The sequence below is a fragment of the Ursus americanus genome, chromosome 20, assembly GCF_024610735.1.
Source record: "Ursus americanus isolate L20-20 chromosome 20, mUrsAme1.1.p, whole genome shotgun sequence".
NCBI lineage: Eukaryota > Metazoa > Chordata > Mammalia > Carnivora > Ursidae > Ursus > Ursus americanus.
Window position 1 is genome coordinate 11,816,779 of NC_142146.1, and position 19,771 is coordinate 11,836,549.

Here is a 19,771-nt window from a genome sequence, read left to right on the forward strand (position 1 = left end):
TGCGCTCAGGCCAGAGAGGCTCCGAGTCACAGCAGGAGCAGAATCGGGGATGGGTGGAGCTTCTGGTTTGTGTTTTGAAGCCTGTGACATCTGCCATGTGACCTGGTGGTCCCAGGAATGGAATGCCCCATGCAGCCCCCTGAGGCTGCAATGAGCAAACTGGGAACTGTGGGACACATCTGAGCTCTGTGTCTTTTCCTTGTCCTTCTCGGACATACAGGCAATTTTAATAACTGCATCAAGGCCGGGCTGCACGTTGACTCTGCAGTGCTCTGCTGAATGCCGCCTCCCTGCCTTTGGATGTGTCTCTGAAAGCCAGACTTTGTTCTGCCCCAGAGAACCCTGGAGATGGCATGGGCGCCTGCTTTCCCTGTGCCTGAAATGAGGTGGAGATGGTTTGGGAGGGGGGTAGCTGACAGCAAGCTGTTTGCTAGCAGCCTGCCTTCTGCCACAGGAGCTCAGTGACTGGCAGCGGCCATGTTTTAAAAACTAAGATTGGAAAGAGAGCTCCCCAGAAGTATCCTCTCTGTAGCAGGTGCAGGGAAGGTCTGCTTGTAACGCTGTGTTTCACGCAAGCTGCACCAGCCCTCTCTGGGATGGAAGGCTATGAAGCCCATTTTTCTGTCTTCAGGCTCCTGGCCTCTGTTGGGTGCAGACAGAAGGCCAGCCACAGTATTTCCTGAACGGAGGAAAGTCCTAGAGACTGGGAGCATGTTCCAGAGGGGATTAGGGCCGTCAAGTGGTTCTGCTTCCTAGCAGGAGGGAAGCACGCAGGGAGCCATCCTTACACCACCTGCTTAAGTGGGTGGCAGCGCGTGGCCTGTGGCGAGTGCCGTGACATCCGATACTTTGGGGCAAACTCATAACTGCGTTATTTGTGCTTTAGTTATTCATTGTTAGTGTTTACTCATCTTTTAAATGTATTGAATAACTTCAAAATCATGTGTACATGTATGTATACGTTCAGGTATATATAGAAAGCCATTCCCTATGTACATGAATGTTTAATTCATATGCTCACAGAACTAATAATTAGAAACTTAGAAGTTAAATTCTTTAAAACATTTAAATCTGATCACAAATGTATTTCACAGATTCCCCTTAATGCTGCAGACCAAATCTATTAGATTCTCTGAAGTGCTTATAAAAGCAAACATACGGCTCACCTCGCAACACAGGACCCAGTCCTCGTCCTGCCCGGGTGTATCTGTGACCACAGCGTCAGGCCTTTCCGTTCTCCTACCTACCTGCCTCCTCATTCCATATCCGGTTGGCTTATTCCTAGCTTCCCTACTTAGAGAAATGTTAATGTAATGCTTTATTAAAGATATTAGTGGCAGAGACTGAACAGTCATACACATCCACCCCCCTACTTCTTCAGATGGTTTAAAAATATCTTCCTGTTATCATCTTTCCTGAATATACCAGTTGCCTCGTTCGCTTGGTTGCCCTTTTTGTCTTGGCGTTCCCCGATCATCACGGCCTTGACAGACTCACTGTGTTCCCTTTAAATGTCATTAACTATATTCTGTTTTTGTTGTTCAAATTGTCACAGCCTGGCCCTTGACTGTCCTTTTAAGCTGCCTTCTGCGTCATATCACTTCTGCCCCCAAGACCTTGTGGAGCCAACTCTGCTTTCTTGCAAGCCGGCGTTGTAGGCGGACCTTGATTTTTCCTGCCCGAAGGCATGGACTCAGCAGCTCTCCAAGGAGCCCTGTTGACATTTCACCCAAAGCTGGACACCAGAGTGTTGACCTGCTGGTCGTGGGTGGAGTGGTATCCTTGCTAGGCCACTTTCTTGACAGAGCTGGAAATACTATTTCTTTTTAGTATCTCAAAGTCCCATTGATATTTTCCATTTAGTTCTTTCATGACCATTTTTAATTTTTTTCTTAAAAAGACTTCACAGTTTTTTTAAAAAGATTTATTTATGTGAGAGAGAGAGCGAGCATGAGTGGGAGAGGCAGAGGGAGAGGGAGAGAGCATCTCAAGCAGACTCCCTGCTGGGCGTGGAGCCCCACCCAGGGCTCTGTCTCACATCTTGAGCCGACACCGAGAGTGGGACGCTTAACCGACTAAGCCACCCAGGTGCCCCCACGATTTGTTTTTTGCTGTGAGATGCCACCTTGAGTTTTTATCTCCTTTGTCTTCTTTTTTTTTTTTTCTCCTTTTATGTTTCATTTGTAAAACATCATAGATGTTTTCTTAGCTGTCAGTGGGAAGACTGTAGGGGTGGCTCATGCCCCATTTCTATCCAGATGCTCTTATTGCTGAGTGATCCTGGGCCAGAGTCTTAAACGGTCTGGGTCCCCTGTCGTCATGTGCACAGGGAGGGGCTGGTAATTAGCAAGCAGGGTCTGAGGAGTGAGTGAGCTGGAAAGTGCTGGCTGCCTGTGTGCAGCCTCATGTCCTAGATGGTCCTGGGTGAGGTGAGTGAGTGAGAGGTGGCTTCTCTGAGGCTGCTCCTGGGACCTGTCACTGATCCGAGTCTCCCAGGGTGGGGTGGTGATGGGGGCAGCCCAGGCCTGGGGTGGGGGTGGGGGAAACTGGCTTTTTCAGCTGCAGGAAGCCGCGGGGGGGGGGCGGGGGGGGGATGAGTGGGAGGGAAGGCTGGGACCCTCGGAGCGATGGGACTCTTGGAGGAAAGTGTGGTTTCGAAGGCAGATACACCTGGATTTTACCCTCAGCGCCATCTCTGCAGAGCTGCGGAGGGATTGCTTTATCCATCTGAGCCTATAAAATGGGAGTTCGGTGTAGATACTCACTTTGAATCTTGCTTGAAGCTCATGGAAGTCACCCACCAGTGATGTTATTTCCTTTGTACTTGTTGATACACTCTGTTTTCTTTCCCATTTTCTTAAGACATGAATTGGATACGTACAGTCTTTGCACTTGATGTAAGTTATGTTCAGTAATATATTACTGTTTAGAAATGCGTCCCCCGCCCTGCCCCCCGCCAACTGTCACACCGGCTTTCTACTGTGAACCCAGTGCCTTTTCATTAATTATGCGGGGACAAGCCAAGACGTGATGTTTCTACCTCATTTCCCTAATTATAGCTTAGAAAGTTGTACTCTCTTTTTAATTGTACGGGCTTACTTATGTTTTTAAAGAATTTGAGTGATGAGGATGATCGGAAACTAATATTAATTACAAACTCACTTTGTCCCAGGCACTGTGCTGAGTGCTCTGCCATCCATTAATTAATTAAAACCTTGCCTCGTCTCTGAGGCAGGTATTATAATCACCCCATTTAACAGATAAGACTCTGTGTCTAAGAAGGTCACAGATATGGTAGATGAGGAGCCTGGACCAAACCTCAGGCCATCTTACTCCAAAAGCTCATGCTCTTAACTATGAAATTAAACTGCCTGATATTAGTCCGTCTGTCGTCCGTCTGTGTGTCCATCCATTTATCCATTATTCTTTGCCTTTATGATGATGTGTTACAAATATAGTATTTTTAAAAACTCATAGTGCAGGAAGGGAAATGTGCATGGCTTTGACTTTCTGTGATGCTTTACAGTTTGCATTTCCCATTCGTTTATTACATCTTCATTTTGCAAATTCACATTGGACCCTTTCCCCCAGACATAGTGGATCGAACCTGTTGAGTGTACTGATATTTGAGGAATCTGTTAATTGTTGACGGGAGGCTTAGAATCATCTTTTTAGAAACACCTAAAGGAATTTTATTTATTATTATTTTTTTAGATTTTATTTATTTGAGAGAGAGAGGGGGCACAAGAAGGGGAGCAGCAGGCAGAGGGAGAAGCAGGCTCCCTGCTGGACAGGGAGCCCAAGGTGGGACTTGATCCCAGGCCCTGGGATCATGAGCTGAGCCAGACAGACACTCAACCGACTGAGCTACTCAGGTGCCCCCATCTTAAGGAATTTTTACCAAAACCTTAGAAAAAGCTTGGGGCACCAGCCTCTGCTCACGTTTTCTGAGGAATGACATGTGGGAGGGCCACATGGGGGTTTGCTGTGGGGCTGTTGAGAGGTGCCGTCCTTGCCAGAGAGAGACATGATGGAGGACCAGAGGGAGAGATGTTCAGATAATGGGGGCAGGTATAGCTGGAATTAAAATCGTTGGCTGCTGACTTTAAATAGGCAGATGTCCTAGAAAATCTTAAATGTGTATCTAAGTTGGGGTCAGGCAGAGGGAAGGGCAGGGCTTAAAGTGAGTGAGGGAGGCATTGGGGTCTGCTCTCTCCATTGCCCAGGAAGAATTTGGAATTGGGTGGGGAGGGCCGCAGGTCCTCCAGGGTGTAGCTGACAGCTGGGGAACAGCATGACCAGAGGCAGTACCATTCCCTGGCACTGTACATCTTCCAGACTTGCCCAAAAGCCTGTTTACAGCTTGAGCCAAGATTCATTACCAGCTGCCTTTAACTTTCCTTTCCCCTTCTGAGACTTGAGGAGGTTCTGCTATTTGATGTTGCTAAAGAGGCAGGAACCCCGCTTTCCACGCGGGGCAGGACATGCTCTCACAGTGTGCAGGCTGGGCCAAGTGGGCTCAGTTGTCCACCCCTGGCAAGTGGGACGATCTGCTTGTAGCATCTTGTGCTGGTGGACAAGCACGGCCTGGTGAAACCACAGGACGCTGAAGTAAGCAGGGGGTACCTGGAGCTGGGAGAAGCGTCTGGAACCTATACGGGGGACAGGAAGCCAGCTCTGGGGACCTCACAACACAGCATTAAAGACTCATCTGCTTCCCATGATTTAGGAAGGTTGAGATATATTTATCCATAGTACAGATTCTGCCCAAGAGTCTATATATAGGGTTTGTAATTGTGTGTATGTATGTGTATAAATATATATATGTGTGTATATATATACATACACGTATATATGTAAATATACATACACAAACATAGAGTTTTCTTCTTAAAATTTTTTTTTTACTCAAATGCGGAGAGACACACACAGACACTGTATATATTACTTTCCCCGATCTATCCATCCTATTGATGTACCTCACCATTGGAAGTGTGGTCTGGGGACCAGCATCATTGCCGTCACGTTCGAACTTGTTAGAGATGCAGACTCTCGGGCCTGCTACACACCTGCTCCATTGGAATCTGCATTTTACCAAGAGCTCTGGGGGCTTCACATTAACTCCCAGAAGTCCTGCCCTCGAGGGATGTCTCCACCTTTGTTAATGGAGGCATCATATGCCACTGGGAGAATAAAGGGAAATTGTCCCTGTTGGGTCACCGTAGAAGGAGAGACGCATGTCCTCTCAGTAGTGGAAAAGAGACTTTTACTATTACTCGTTCACAAATTATTATGGCCTTGAGTAGAAAATTAAGAGAAAAGCCCATCAAAGCCCACGCTGCTGCTGGTGATGCCAGTGGATCGTTACAGTATCCAGCCCAGAGGCTGGTGAGGTTCTGTAGGTAGTTTCGTTTTAGGGCATTGTTTTTTGAGGGAGATTTTTGGCCCCAGAGGACATTTGGCAGTGTCTGGAGACATTTTTGGTCCTTACGTCGGCAAGGAGAGAGAGAGAGAGTGGTGCTTCTGGCCTCTAAGTGGGTAGAGGCGAGGGGTGCTGCTAAACACTGCGAGATGCCCAGACAGCCCCCCACAGCAAAGAATGATCTGACCTTAAGTGTCAGTAGCACTGAGGTTGAGAAACCCTGGTTTAAGGGATGGAGTTACCTACAGTAAGTCCAGAATCTGTTTAATTATCCATTACTCCTTTTAATGAGATATTTAAAACATGCCAGACGCTTAGAACTAATAAACAGTAACTCCTTTTTTTTTTCTTTAGGAAATAAAACATTATAGGGGCACCTGGGTGGCTCAGTCGTTAAGCGTCTGCCTTTGGCTCAGGTCATGATCCCTGGGTCCTGGGATCGAGCCCTGCATTGGGCTCCCTGCTCCGCGGGGAACCTACTTCTCCCTCTCCCACTCCCCCTGCTTGTGTTCCCTCTCTTGCTGTCTCTCTCTCTGTCAAATAAATAAATAAAATCTTTAAAAAAAAAAAGGAAATAAAACATTGTAGATGCACTTAAAAGGACAGTTGCAAAGCCCCATTCCCTCCCTCCCTAGAGGCAGCCACACCGTTTTGCAGGTGGGCTATTGCCTTCTGTTGTTTGTACGTGTACACACGTGAGTGTGCATGAAACACTATATCGAGTTGCCTGGGCCCCTTTGTCATGGTGTTCTCCCCTGTTTGTATGTGGCAGGCCGTTTTCCCAGAAGTTTGAGCAAAGGCATGAGCAGCGGAGCAGAACTGCATCTCAATGGAAATATTTCCATTTTCTGAGTAATTCACATTTCCTTTAGGTGGTGGTCAAAAATGTTAAGAAAAGGTGTTTAATGTATTAAATAAGGTTGGTGAAAGAAAATCAAAAGTAATGGTTGCAGATTTTAGAAGGTGGCGTTTTTCAAAGGTGGACTCCGAGGAGGCCCAGAATCAAGCATATATTCTTGTCCTTAACATTTGTTGGAAGTGATGATGGTGGCAAGACCCCCGGCCCCCACCTGCCTGCACCCTCCTTTCTCCCTGCGTGGCACCTCCCAGCCCCTGCTCCCAGCATCCTTGGAAGACATTTCCAAGGATGGAAATCTCTGCATCATTTTCCAGAGCTGGCCAGTTTCTATGGCAACTGTTAGATTGAAAGATGATCAGCAAGCGGGAGGCCAGAGCGGGAGGCAAGGCTCGAGTGAGACCTCCGGGTGGTGGTGTGTGTCCCTGACGTCACCCTCCTCGCGTCTGGATAGGATGATAACGGATACTCCCATTCAGGGCTGCTGGCCGCTGTCGCTTTATTAGCAGGGCTGCTGGGGGCTCCGACAGCTCTGCAAATTGCCTCTCTTTCTGCTCCTCCTGTCCTCGCCCCACCAGAATTCTGCTTTTCACGGCCTCTTTTCTCTTTTGGCTGCAGACTGTCATTAGGAATGCACAGCTTAATTCCGGTGTGTTTCAGGATGCTCTTCTGCCCAGTGTTCTGGAAGGGCAGGGAGGCATGGCAGTGTTTTACTTGATGTTGATGGCGCTGTGAAGTCCGTTTTTTCCTCTGCAAGAATACTGACTATGCAGAAATTTATTGAAGCGGATTATTATGAACTAGACTGGTATTATGAAGAATGCTCGGACGGTAATTATGGCCCCCCGCGAAACAGAGCAGGAATGTGTAGGGGCATTGTCTCCCTCTGGGGTAGGGTGGTGGTCCTGAAACCTTGCCTGGGGACACGGGCAGGAGGTGGGGGGGCACTGGAACCAGCGCCACCGTAGGCATGCATGGCTCTGACAGTTCTGAAGGCATGGTGGACGAGATGGCAGGTGGGCAGGGCTCGTTGAGAATCCTCGGCGCTTAGTCGGTCTTTGCTCAGAAGGGCAGATGGTATTGGTGTGCTGGACTTGTGAGCATTATACTTCTCCTGGATTGAATTCTCTCTGGGGTGAGGCGTGAGTGTGGTGTTGATGCGTGTGCATGCGCTTGTGTGTGTGTGTGCACGCAAGGGGAGATGTGTTCGGTGACCTCTGTGCAATTGGCGGGGCTGGGGAAGAGTGTATTCAGGAGGTGGCTCTCTGGACAGTTGGCAGCAGGCCTGGAAGAATCCTTCCTTTCGGGAGCCCAGACCTGGGGGCCCCTGGGGAGGCTGGAGAAAATGCAGAAGCAGCTTCCCACCCAGCAGGCAATTCAAATGAATTTTGCTTGTGGGATCCCACAGAGATATGGATGTGGGGAGCCGTTGGGAGGGGCTCTCCTTCTGTCACCGGCTCCTGTGTGCAGGGAGGGTGTGGCACATTCCAGAGGAGACTGGGTGGAGTTTGTGTGGCCGGACAGGCCTCGGGAGGTTTCGGGTACCCAGAAAATAGCACTGAGGTGCGTTCTCAGAGAGGCCACAGGAGAGGGCCCTTAGGCTCCTGTGATGTTGGGCCTCAGAATCGTGTAAGACACAGTGGATCTGTCTTCTTTAATTTCTTCTTCAAAATGACCCTCAAATCACATGTCTTTTGTATGCCCCCGCCACACACGAAAGAACACAGTTAGTATGTGTGCAGTCTGAGGGTCTGGTCCCTAGGGTTGCTATGTTCTCAGCCCCGCACGAGCCATTCATAGGTAAGGTGACTGTTTCCTAATTGAATCGGGAGCTTCAGACTGCTCTAACCATGACCACATTCAATGAACCAGAATGATGTAGCAGGTTGGGGGCCGGCCTCATCAGCAAGCTGAGGAACTACATCATTATCTCTTGTCTGCTGATCTCTGCCTTGACCAACGGCTACAGGAGAGGGACTGGGAGGTTTCCTCGGGTAGGGTGGGTGTGTATGTAACTGTGCTGAGAAACTTTCCCAGTTGAGCCCCACTGTCTCCCAGCATTCGGTGAGGACGGCGTCATGTGGAGTCCGTGTGCGTTTTTAAATATCCTGAGTAATGGTGGTGGTGGGCAGCTCCGAGGGCCTTCCAGGGAAAAGGTGACTGGATCCTTTTTCTTGTTTGGATAGGTTATTCTTGAAGCAGGTTCCCATCCTGTCACCCGACTCCAAGAGGCAATGATAGGGATGCGTCTTTTCAGAACTGTCAGTGAACTTGTGTAGTTTCCTTGGTGATTTGGGACTCACTGAGCCCTCCCTAACTTTTTAAAGTATGGACCTCAGTGGATCACTGGAATGGGGAGTGTAAGTTCCAGCAGAGTGCCTGTCCCAGACTGTGGATGAGCTGGGTGTGGCCATGGCTCCCACGGATCCCTCCTAGAAGTGGGGGAGGAAGCTTTCTTACTGTCTTGACCCAATTGCTACACCGTCCAGCTCTCTTTACACCCTCGTCCTTGGGAATAAAGCCAGTCGCTCGTGGTAGTCAGTCTGAGGGGTGAGAGGAGGCCGCTGACTCTTATCTGGGTGTCTGTCAGAAGGATTTTCTTACCCAGCCATTTCTCAGTTGAGTCTTTTGGCCCGGAGGCAGCCAGATCTCTCTTCTTCCAACTGAAAGGAAAATGGAAGGAGAGGCAACTCATCTGTCCAAGGGTAAATCAGTGTTGTTTGCAGTTACTGTCTGCGTGTGTGTTGAGCAGAATACTTTCCTTTACCCTCTGTTCCAGTTTGGATGAAGGGGAGAGGGCCATTGGGACAGAATTTACTGGGACAACTGGCATTTTCATAATCCCATTTTTAAAACAGCAAAACAGGGAATACAAGGGACAGAAACCCAGAAATCATCTAGTTGAGAAAATCCAGGGGATTGGGATTTCAAGTAAATGCTAGTTTTGTAGTTAATTCCTTTACTCATTTCTCACTAGTTGGGTTCTTTCCTGGCCCGTGCAGTTGGTCTGGAAATGCCATTTGCCTTTGTTTATATATGCATCTTTAAAATTGCAAATGAAATAGCCCTTTCGTCTCCCAGTCCTGACCTACCTGAGGAGGCCACGTAGGAGGAGACACACAGCACTGCTTTGTCTCTCTTGTCGTTTGGCATTTGAATCGTTAATGAGGGAAACTTCTAGGGAACTTTCCATATTAATGACAGAAGATGAGTCAAATGTTTTGAAAAAGATGCAAAATCATCATTTATGTCAGAGTTACTGACTCACACTTACGTTGCAGGGTTAGCACTGACAAGTAATACATATCTATATATGTGTGTGTGTGTGTGTATATATATATGTGGGAGTATCGATTGCAGGACAATAGGACCCCTCTTTAAAAATTGGAATTAAAAAACAGCTGCTGTTCTCTTTTCTCTCTGAGGTTTAGGAAAGCTTTATTTGGTGTCAAATGACCGTATCCTTCCCCCTTTTAGTCTTAGTTATGGAATCTTACACACCATTTTCCCCACCCCCCCAAACCAAAAACAGTAAGACCCCAGATGGTGTAACAAAGGGCATGGGGCCTGGGCTTAGAATAATAAGAAATTGGAGGGGTTGGGTGCCTAGTACCTTAAAGTCATTTTTAGAGATTTGAAACAGCCAGCTCTCAACACAGTATAGCGTGGCCACCGCGGAATTTGTGCAGATAAACCAGTTTTAACTGTGGTGTCAGACAGGGTCATGGCTACCTACATTGGATGTGTCCTCCCTCTAAAGCCTGGCAGATTATGAAAATCGCCCACTTATTTAAAAAGAAGATTCTTGGATTTACTCCAGACCCAGAGAGGTCCTGAGAAATCTGAATTTTTAGCACATGATTCCTTACGTTAATATGCATAATTAAAGGTGGTCTTTACATCAGGTGTGTTTGGGAAACTGTGCCAATGTCAGTGGAGACCAGGTCTGGAAAATAATTCTTTAGGTCTGTCACAGAATCTTCTGTTGTTTCTTGGCTACGCTGGTCACTTAAAAAAAAAAAAAAGTATACTTTTAAAAACTGTGACACCGTTTTAATATTTCAAAAGGCTTGGGTTCAAGTGTATGTCTTTAAGTTAAAGAGAGCGTACTTTTGTAATGACTCTCGAAGTATGGAGATTGCCAGAAAGTGCACTGGCGTGGAGTTTCTGAGGCCCATTTTGCACTCTGCATGGTTTGGGCACATCCTGGGACCTCTGTGAGCCTCTGTCAACTCAGATGCCCCGTCTGGAAAGTGGGGATAGACACAATGACCAGAGCCATAGTGAAGGGCTGTTGAAAATACAGTTGACTCTTGAACAGTGTCGGGGTTTGGGGTACAAACCCCCCCCACACACACAATAGAAAAATCTGTGTAGAACTTTTGACTCCCTCAAAACTTAACTACTAATAGCTTACTGTCAACCAGAAGCCTTGCCAAAAACATAAACAGTTGATTGACACATTTGTATGTTGTATATATTATATGCAGTTTTCTAGAAAAAGTAAGCTAGAGAAAAGAAAATGTTATTAAGAAAATCACAGGAGAAAATATATTCACAGTACCGTACTGCATTTATTGAAAAAAATCCACATATAAGTGGACCCATGCAGTTCAAACCCATGTTGTTCAAGCGTCAACTGTAAAAGCTTTCTGTAAACGGTGACGTGCTGGGCCAGTGCTTAATTTTATTTTCTCAGAAATAGTCTAGTTAGTAAGTTCTTTTTAAAAATCCCTCTCAGAAGGTGAGTGGCATTTTGAACAAGGGTATAGTATCTTTTTTTAAAAAGATTTTATTTATTTGAGAGAGAGAAACAGAGAGCGAGCAGGAGAAGGGGGAGGGTCAGAGGGAGAAGCAGATGCCCCGCTGAGCAGGGAGCCAGATGCAGGGCTGGATTCTGGGACCCTGGGATCATGACCTGAGCCGAAGGCAGACTCCTAACCAACTGAGCCACCCGGGCGCCCCAGGCTATGGTATCTTTAGCACCTGTTTCTTGCTAGTTTCTCATATACCTGCACACCCTCATTGCCTGCTGTCCAACATTGTAGGTGTGAGTGTCGGGGCGGGGGGTGGTCTCCCTCCTGCTGGTCGTATCACGGGGAAGCTTCGGTGGACGGCTGAGGAAGTTGTTCCTTGGGCTTCTTACTCCATAGTGAAAAGTCCGTGACGATACACAGGGGCTGTCATGTGTGCCCTGTTAACTTGCTTGACTGCAGTGACCTCTAAAATGCCACCCCAAGGTGGGGCGTGGCTAATTTGGGAGTAAAGTTTTGTTGGAGGTATTTTAAACATTCATTGAAAAATTGTTCCTAGGTTTTGAGATGATTTTTTTTTCTCTTTTCTTTTCTTTTTTTATTTATTTGACAGAGAGAGACAGCCAGTGAGAGAGGGAACATAGGCAGGGGGAATGGGAGAGGAAGAAGCAAGCTCCTAGCAGAGGAGCCTGATGTGGGGCTAGATCCCAGGACCCTGAGATCGTGACCTGAGCCGAAGGCAGATGCTTAATGACTGAGCTACCCAGGCGCCCCCTCGAAATGATTTTCTAATGTTCCTGCACTTTTGTGTCAATGCAAGCAGGCCTCCCATGTGTTCTTTTTGTGTTTATTGTGGGATGCACCTTTGGAAGCGGAGGATGGCTTTTTCCTTTCCAGACACAGCACCCTTCTGAATGGCTGTAAAAGTGACTTGAAAAAAAAAAAAAGGAAGTATAAATGCATAGTTTAACTGTCTGTTCTTTGGGAAAGTAGCGGTAATGTCTTCCCTCTGAGGTCGATGCAAGCCCAGAGCCCAGGTTTTGAAGCATGATGTTTCTCTTATTTATTTATTTTTAATGGCATAAACAAAGTCCTTGGACCATGACCCTCAATGATGGGGGGCCCTGCTAAAATGGGACCAAGAAGTGGAAGGAGGGGGGCGCTTGGAGCACTGAGAGAGGTCTGCACAGTGGATGGCACCGGGGAGGAGAGGACAGAAGGACACTAATGGCAGGGGGGTGCAGTGGGGTCGGGCGGGCAGGGGGAGGCACAGACCATGGAGCTCAGGAAGTATACAGCTCACATCTTGGAACAAAGGGGCACTCTCAGGAGGGCTGCTGTCCAGTGGGACTTGTTGTGACAATGGAAACAGTCTGTGCCGTGCTGTCTAGTATGGTAGCCACTAGCCACGTGTGGCTCTGGAGCACTGGAAATGTGTCTAGCATGACTGAATTTTGGATTTTATTTAATTTTAATCAATTTAAATTTGACTGTAAATAGTGGCTTGTCTCAGGACAGTGCATGGTAGACCTTCAGGACAGTGACGCCTCTGACAGTATATTGAGTAGATCTAGAGAGGGACACTTGCAGAAGGAAGCCCCTCTACCCCGCAGGAGGCCACACTTCCTGCCCAGCGTTCCCAGGGACGGTCCATAACTCAGTCCCTGCCTCTCCTCCCCGGTGCCCCAGTGTCTGGTCCTTGCCTCTAGGCCAGCACACATACCTGACTCTTCCTGGGGCCGAGCTCCATCCAGAGGTCCAGGATCTCCCACTTGGCACAGGCATTCCTAGGCTTTCTTGCTTTGGCTTTTGAAGAAAGTACTCTGTCAGAGAAGATGTTTTTTGGCCCGTCTCTGCCTTTAACCTTGAAATGAATGCAGGTGTGGATAAGATTTGAGAATTCCTTAACATCCCTAGGGGGCTGGGCGGGGGTGGGGGGGAGGAGAAATTGGGGGTGGGAGGCAGGGAATATCCTGAAGGACTAAACCCAGAAATATGAGGTGACATGGAGAGTCTAGGATGGTTTTGTGTTCAAAATGCTGTGTCCTCAGTGTTTATTATATAATATACATAGACTTGGGCATCATTTGTTAAGGATAGCCTAGATTTGAGTTAAAAGCTGAGTAGAAACAACTTGGTGATGAGTCATCACTTGAGAGTATTTTCAAATACATGAAATCAGCTTTTGTTTTCATTTGTACACACCGTGCCCCAGTACGGTATCCTACACATCTTCTAGTCAGTCTGATATTTGGTGAATGAATAATGCACAAGGTGGAGATCCCCCCTCCTATCCTCCCTCCCTCCCTCCCTTGCCAGCGTTTCAGACTCACTGTCATTTGAATTGAATTAAGCCCAATTTGATGCCATTTATTGAGATTAAATGGCATTTTTTTTCTGAGTGTGTATCCTCATAAACATTGTATTTAAAGCTTATGCAGATTTTCAAAATGTGATTTTAAAACCCCTGCCACTGAATTTCTGCTAAGCCTTCTTTTTATAAAGAATACCTCTTTAATGTTGTACAATGTAGTAGTCATTTTCAGGTTCCAAAATATTAGCCAGACAATGCATATGTCTCTAGGGTTTTATTTTTAAATAGCATTTTTATTGTATTCTGGTTTGCTATTTGAGGCAGTCATATGGTCTTATATTTGTTTTTATGGAGGTAGCAATTCGATGCAGCAGACATTTTTAGCTACCAAAACAGGATCTGCAGACCTACGGATCCAAAGCTGAACGAGACCTAGCACCCCGCACCTGTGCAGGGAATGCTGTATGATGGTCTTGGCTCGGCTGAAAGCCTCCCTCTTGGTGACCTGGGGGAGGTGAATGGGCAAGAGCTGGGACAGGTCTCCTGCTGTGGCTTTTAGGAGCAGGGACACCCACCACAGGGTAGCTGGGAGGCGGCCGAGGCACAGAAATTGCAGAATGTGCTGCAATTCTCAGCTGCCAGCGCTCGGGGCCACCTTCCAGTGGCTTTGATGGAAGAACCTGCCATTTTCACTGTTAAAGGCAAAATCAGACAGTACAGAGGAATTGGTACTGAGATACACAATTAAACTGTGGATTCTTCTTCCAGGCAACACTGTTAACTGTTAGACTTTAGCTTTTTTTCCCCCCTTATCCTAGCAATTAGAATTTATAAATTTGCCTGTGAATACACAGATTTAGGATGAGAGCGGGGGTTATAAACGCAGATTTAAAAACAGCAAATGCAATGTATTATTACCAAAAGAGTGAATTGAGCTTAAAATAGGTAATGGTTACTGCCATGTGTTTGTTTTTTTCCTTTTGCTAGGAGTCAGAGTGATCACTTCCTTCCCTGTTCAGCACTGTGTCAGGCTGTTGTCAAAGTCAGATTGGTCTCAGAGGTGCCTGGGTGGCTCAGGTTAAGCGTTTGCCTTCAGCTCAGGTCATGATCCCAGGGTCCTGGGATCGAGCGCTCTGTCTGGCTCCCTGCTCAGCAGGGAGTCTGCTTCTCCATCTCCCTCTGCCCCTCTCCCCTGTTCATGCTCTCCCTCAAATAAATAAATAAAATCTTTAAAAAAAAAAAAGATAAAAGCTTGGTCTCAGTTCCTGGAGCACGCCCACTGAAATTCTCTCATCCGAGGGCATTGGGCAGTTATTCACCAGGACAGCTGCTCTGTTGGGGTCCTACCTTTAGTCAGGTGTACCTGCTTCAGGCTTGTTTGGTATTGCCCTGTGCTGTTGCTATGAAACTTGCAGGGAGCTACCATTCCTCATTGCTTCTGGGGGGAGGAAGAGTGGAGAGAAGAATCTGGAGGTGGAGAGCTTACCTGCAGCCCTGCACCTGCCTGCCCTCCTCCCCTCTGAGTCAACGGCACCTGGTGGGGTCAGCCTGGGGCAGGCAGGGCATTCCCATTCTGGCAGGTGCTCCTCCCCGCCCTGCCTCGCCCCACACTGTCCCTCCTCCCAGCTCCTTCCGGTCCGTCCTGGGTGACGCTGGGCCAATTCCCTGTGCACACCCTCCACTCCAGCTCAACCAGGGAATGTCCTCTGCCCCGTCCAGGGCCCGGCGTGTGCCCCAGGGGCCCAGGCTCCAATGGCTCCTCTGGGCAGACAGCTGGGAGCTACCCCAAGAACCACCCCTTAGGGCCATGTTTGGGCTTTGGGGTGACTTCAGCAATGTCCCTGAGAGATGTGGGAAGGGAAGAAGAGTATTTTGAGTATGACTACCAGAATGAAGAGAGGAAGACCCCTGTTGAGCAGCATGAAAGCCTGGACCTCTTGGAAGAGGGTAAATTCTGTACTTTGTTCAAATCTGACCCTTTCCCTGTTAGCGTCTAACTGTTTTACTGATCTCACAGCACTCTTCTATTTTCCTATTGAGGTGTAACTTCAAGTACACAGATCTTATGTGGTGAGTGGCTTGTAATGACCCCCGTGTAAAACCACATGCAGCATGTCTAGCACCCTGAGAAGGCCCCTCGCACCCCAGGAGGGAGACCATGGTCCTGGCTTCTGTCACCTTAGATCTGTGTGCTCCTTTGTTCTTGATCTATGCAGGTGGAATCAAGTCGTGTGCATTAATTTGTCCGGCTTCTGGTGCTTAACCAATTCATACATGTTATTGCAAATATCAGTAGTTGTCTGGTTGTTTGTTTTTTCCTCTGCGGCATTCCAGTACTCTTTTTGAAGAGTTTTAGTTGTTTTCTTGTGGCTGAATGGGTTTTGGTAAGTTAATGGGCAAGAGACTGAGTCATTATTAAATAAAGTATGTTTTTGTGCTGGCGTTATTTTTATTTTGTTGTTTTTTATGTTTAAATTCAATTAATTAACATAGAGTGTATTACTAATTTCAGGGGTAGAATTTTTTTTTTTTCAAGATTTTATTTATTTATTTATTTGGCAGAGAGAGAGAGAGAGACACCGCCAGCGAGAGAGAGAAAACAAGCAGGGGGAGTGGGAGAGGAAGAAGCAGGCTTCCAGCAGGGAGCCCGATGCGGGCTTCGATCCCAGGACTCTGGGATCATGCCCTAAGCCGAAGGCAGACGGTTAATGACTGAGCCACCCAGGCACCCCTCAGGGGTAGAATTTAGGATTCATCAGTTGCATACAGCACCCAGTGCTCATTACATCACGTGCCCTCCTTAATGCCCATCACCCACCCACCTCCCCTCCAGCAACCCTCAGTTTGTTTATTTCCTATAATGTGCTGGCATTATTTTTAAAAAATCATTAATCACTGTTTTGAAATAGGGATTTTTTAAAAAAGAACCAAACTTCAGATTCTTTCTTTTCTTTTTTCTTTTTTAAAGAATTATTTATTCGAGAGGGAGAGAGTGAGCAGCGGTGGGGCAGGGGTGTGGGTAGTAAGGGGCAGAAAGAATCTCAAGCAGACTCCCTGCTGAGCGGGGAGCCATGACCCTGAGATCATGACCTGAGCTGAAATCAGGAGTCGGTGGCTTAACCGACTGAGCCACCCAGGCTCCCCAAAGTGGTTATTCTTTTTTATTTTTTATTTTTTTTTTCTTTTAAAGTAGGCTCCACTCCCAGCATGGAGCTCACCATGGGGCCTGAACTCACAACCCTGAAGTCAAGGCCTGAACTGAGATCAAGAGTCAGATGCTAAACTCACTGAGCCACCCAGGTGCCCCTCAGATTATTCCAAATAGAAAAGTGCAAGGGCTGATGTTGAAATCACCTTGGGAACCCATCATCAGCTCTATCAGAGGGATGCTGCTTTTGGACAAGGGGGAGAGTGTTAATAATAGGCCCAAAGGCTTGGTGTGAGTTTCCTAGTTGGGCTTCTCTGGCTTTCACCCACAGCCCAGAGAAACCCCAGAGAAAGGGATTTTTGGGGTGCAACTGGATGTTTAAACACTGACTGCATGTATGTCCTTTAGGTCTTGAGTAAAAACAATGTGAATACCTTTTCAAAATTCTGCTCTGTGATGATCTATTTTCATGTCTCAACATACTTTTTATTTTATTTTATTTTATTTTATTTTATTTATTTATTTTTTAAAGATTTTATTTATTTATTTGACAGAGATAGAGACAGCCAGCGAGAGAGGGAACACAAGCAGGGGGAGTGGGAGAGGAAGAAGCAGGCTCATAGCGGAGGAGCCTGATGTGGGGCTCGATCCCAGAACGCTGGGATCACACCCTGAGCCGAAGGCAGATGCTTAACCGCTGTGCCACCCAGGCGCCCCTCAACGTACTTTTTATTTTAAAAATTATTTATAATTGGCCATATACCAGAAGTGTTTTTCTTTTGAGGTGTCTGTCCTGAAAATATTAACATTTTACCTACAGGCCAGTTAAAAGCATTACACTGGAGAAATCAGGGAAAGGGAACAGCCAGAAGAGAGCCAGGGGCTCCGTGCTGAGGCCCGGTTCCCCGCCCGACCCTTCCACAAAGGAGATGGTGGAGGTAAAAGAAGTGCCCTGTAATGGGGATTGTGTTAGGTTCCTGGAAATGCTCAGGGGGAAAGGCATCCGTGTGCCCTTGTAGGTTTACCTGGATCAGCGGATGTCCCTTACAGCTGTGGAACCCAGTGTGTGGCCCGTGTGCCCACATCACCTGGGTACTGGTTAGAAATGCAGACTCTCAGGCCCCAGACCCACTGAGTCATAACCCATCTTTTAACAAGATCTTCCAGGGATCCCTGTGTAGATGAAAGTGTGGGGTGAGCAGTCGCCGTAAAGCATAGTAAGATGATTTTAGAAACCAGTCATTGAACCATATGATTCTAAATTAAAGGCTACACAAGGTTCTGGAGCAGTCTTATAGCCTAGTCAAGAGAAGAAAAAATTGTGTATTGCAAATATTTCCTATATCTATATATTTTTTTAAGATTATATTTGTTCATTTGACAGAGAGAGATAGGCAGGCAGAGGCAGAGGGAGAAGCAGACTCCCTGCTGAGCAGGAAGCCTGATGTGGGACTTGATTCCAGGACCCCGAGATCATGACCTGAGCCAAAGACAGACGCTTAACAAACTGAGCCACCCAGGCACCCCCCCCCCCAATATCCATATTTTTAACTTTAAGGAAAAAACTGTGAGCCAGAAGATGATGAGACCCAGTGTTCGTTGTGTGCTTACTGCGTGTGCCGGGCACCATTCTAAGTACTTTATATGGATTTGTACATTTAATCCTTAAAACAACATTATGAGGTTAAGTTCTGTTATAATTTCCATGTCACAGGTTTGTAAGAGGGAACTTACGTGACCTTGTCCAGAGTCATAGAGCTAGTAAGTGATTTCAACCTGCGTAGAACGGCTCAAGGCCGGCTGCTCTTCAACCATTATACTAGCAGTTCTCAAAGTGGGGTCCCTGCCCGGTAGCATCAGCATCACCATCACCCAGGATTGTGTTAGAATTGCACCTTCTCCGGGCCCTGCCCCAGACCTGCTGAGCCAGAACCCTGGGGTGGGGCCCGGCAGACTGGGTTTTAACATGCCCTCTGGTTGATTCCGATGTACATTGTCCTATGCTGGTCCACATTTCATAGATAACCACGGGTGTTGGTTCACAACCCTGTCCGGAGCTTCCCGGGTGTAATCTGAAACCCGCCCCCATTCCCCATGGGTAGGGAGAGATGAAGAAGGAGGCAGGCCACTCCAGATTGGTGGGGGGCAGGTGTTATAAGCAAAGAGAACTTTCATAGGAGGCTTGCCTTGGGTGGCTGAAAGACAGTGGCTCCCCACACCTGCCTGCCAAACCTTAGAAGATTCTATAGAGGCTTTAACTGGGTTTAGTCATGTATACCACTCAGGTGTTCTCAACACCACATCACCAACTCAAGGCTGTGACCTTGGAACAGCCTCTGGGATCAGGAAAGGCCAGCCGAACCCACATTCCAAGGATAGGGAGGGAGTAGGGAGCCTCTGAGTGCCCTGGGCCAGCTCACAGGTCAACTGACGGAGGTCACATCTTTTTGTTGGCATCCCCCAACGCGTGTCCCCTACTTTAAGATCACATTCAAGGGGGGGCATTGCTCTGTATTTGCCATCTCCCAACAGACTTAAATTCTCTTCTCTTTTGTCCCTTCCCATTCCATCTCCTTCCTTTCCCCAATAAAATGTTTCGGTGTCCTGGAGGGGTGAAGTGTTAATAATAGTTTTAGGACAGTAAGCTCAAAAGAAAGACACCTTCTTGCCAACGTGCTGTTTTCTTTGTAAAGTCGAATTCACAAGACTGGCTCCTGGCCTGAAGGAAGACTGGAGCATAGATCAGAAGCTGGAGGTTTGGCTTGGCAGGTTTGGTTTCTGTAGCCAGTCCTGTGTCCCAGAGCAAGCCACTTGCAGGGCAGGCCCTTGCTTTTCTCCGACGCTGTCATACCGCCTGTGTCTTAGTTAATGGGAAGCAAGTCCTGCATGTGGAAGAAAATGCTCTTGAATAATGAAATTATGTGCAGGATGTGGACATAACTGTTCCCTGAATTCTGAGCTGGTTTAGGTGGTTTTCTTCCCTGTTAATGATCTATAAGAGGTGCTGGGTTGCTTTGGTAGCTGTGGATTCAGGACACATTTATTCTCTTCGGGTCACCTTGACGGGGTGACAGGCACTTTCTAATGTCACCCTTTAACCTGCAAAACAGCCTTTGAAATAAATGCTATTCCCATTTGTAGTCAGAGCAACTGAGGTAAGCTGGGTTGTCCCTGTCCCGGGTCCCACCACCATCACCCTGCCCGGGGTCTGCCTTCCAGCACAGCCAGGCACGAAGCTAAGGGTGTGGAGGCCTTCCCTGGCATCATCTCATGTAAT

At 47.4% G+C, this 19,771-nt stretch overlaps 1 protein-coding gene across 12 annotated transcripts in view; it reads left to right on the forward strand.

Annotated features, from left to right (window-relative positions):
- Positions 1 to 19,771, forward strand: part of TRAK1 (trafficking kinesin protein 1) — a 116,153-nt gene that overhangs the window by 41,069 nt on the left and 55,313 nt on the right. For 2 of the 12 annotated variants that reach the window (XM_045798157.2, XM_045798159.2), the window contains exon 1: positions 7,031 to 7,109. The exons of 8 other annotated variants lie outside the window; for them this stretch is intronic. In XM_045798157.2, the coding sequence (XP_045654113.1) occupies positions 7,046 to 7,109 (64 nt within the window). In that variant the 5' untranslated portion in view covers positions 7,031 to 7,045. Of the gene's footprint in view, positions 1 to 7,030; positions 7,110 to 8,426; positions 8,984 to 15,166; positions 15,294 to 19,771 lie in introns of those variants that run through there. 2 more of the 12 variants (XM_045798152.2, XM_087870122.1) reach the window with 2 other exon arrangements.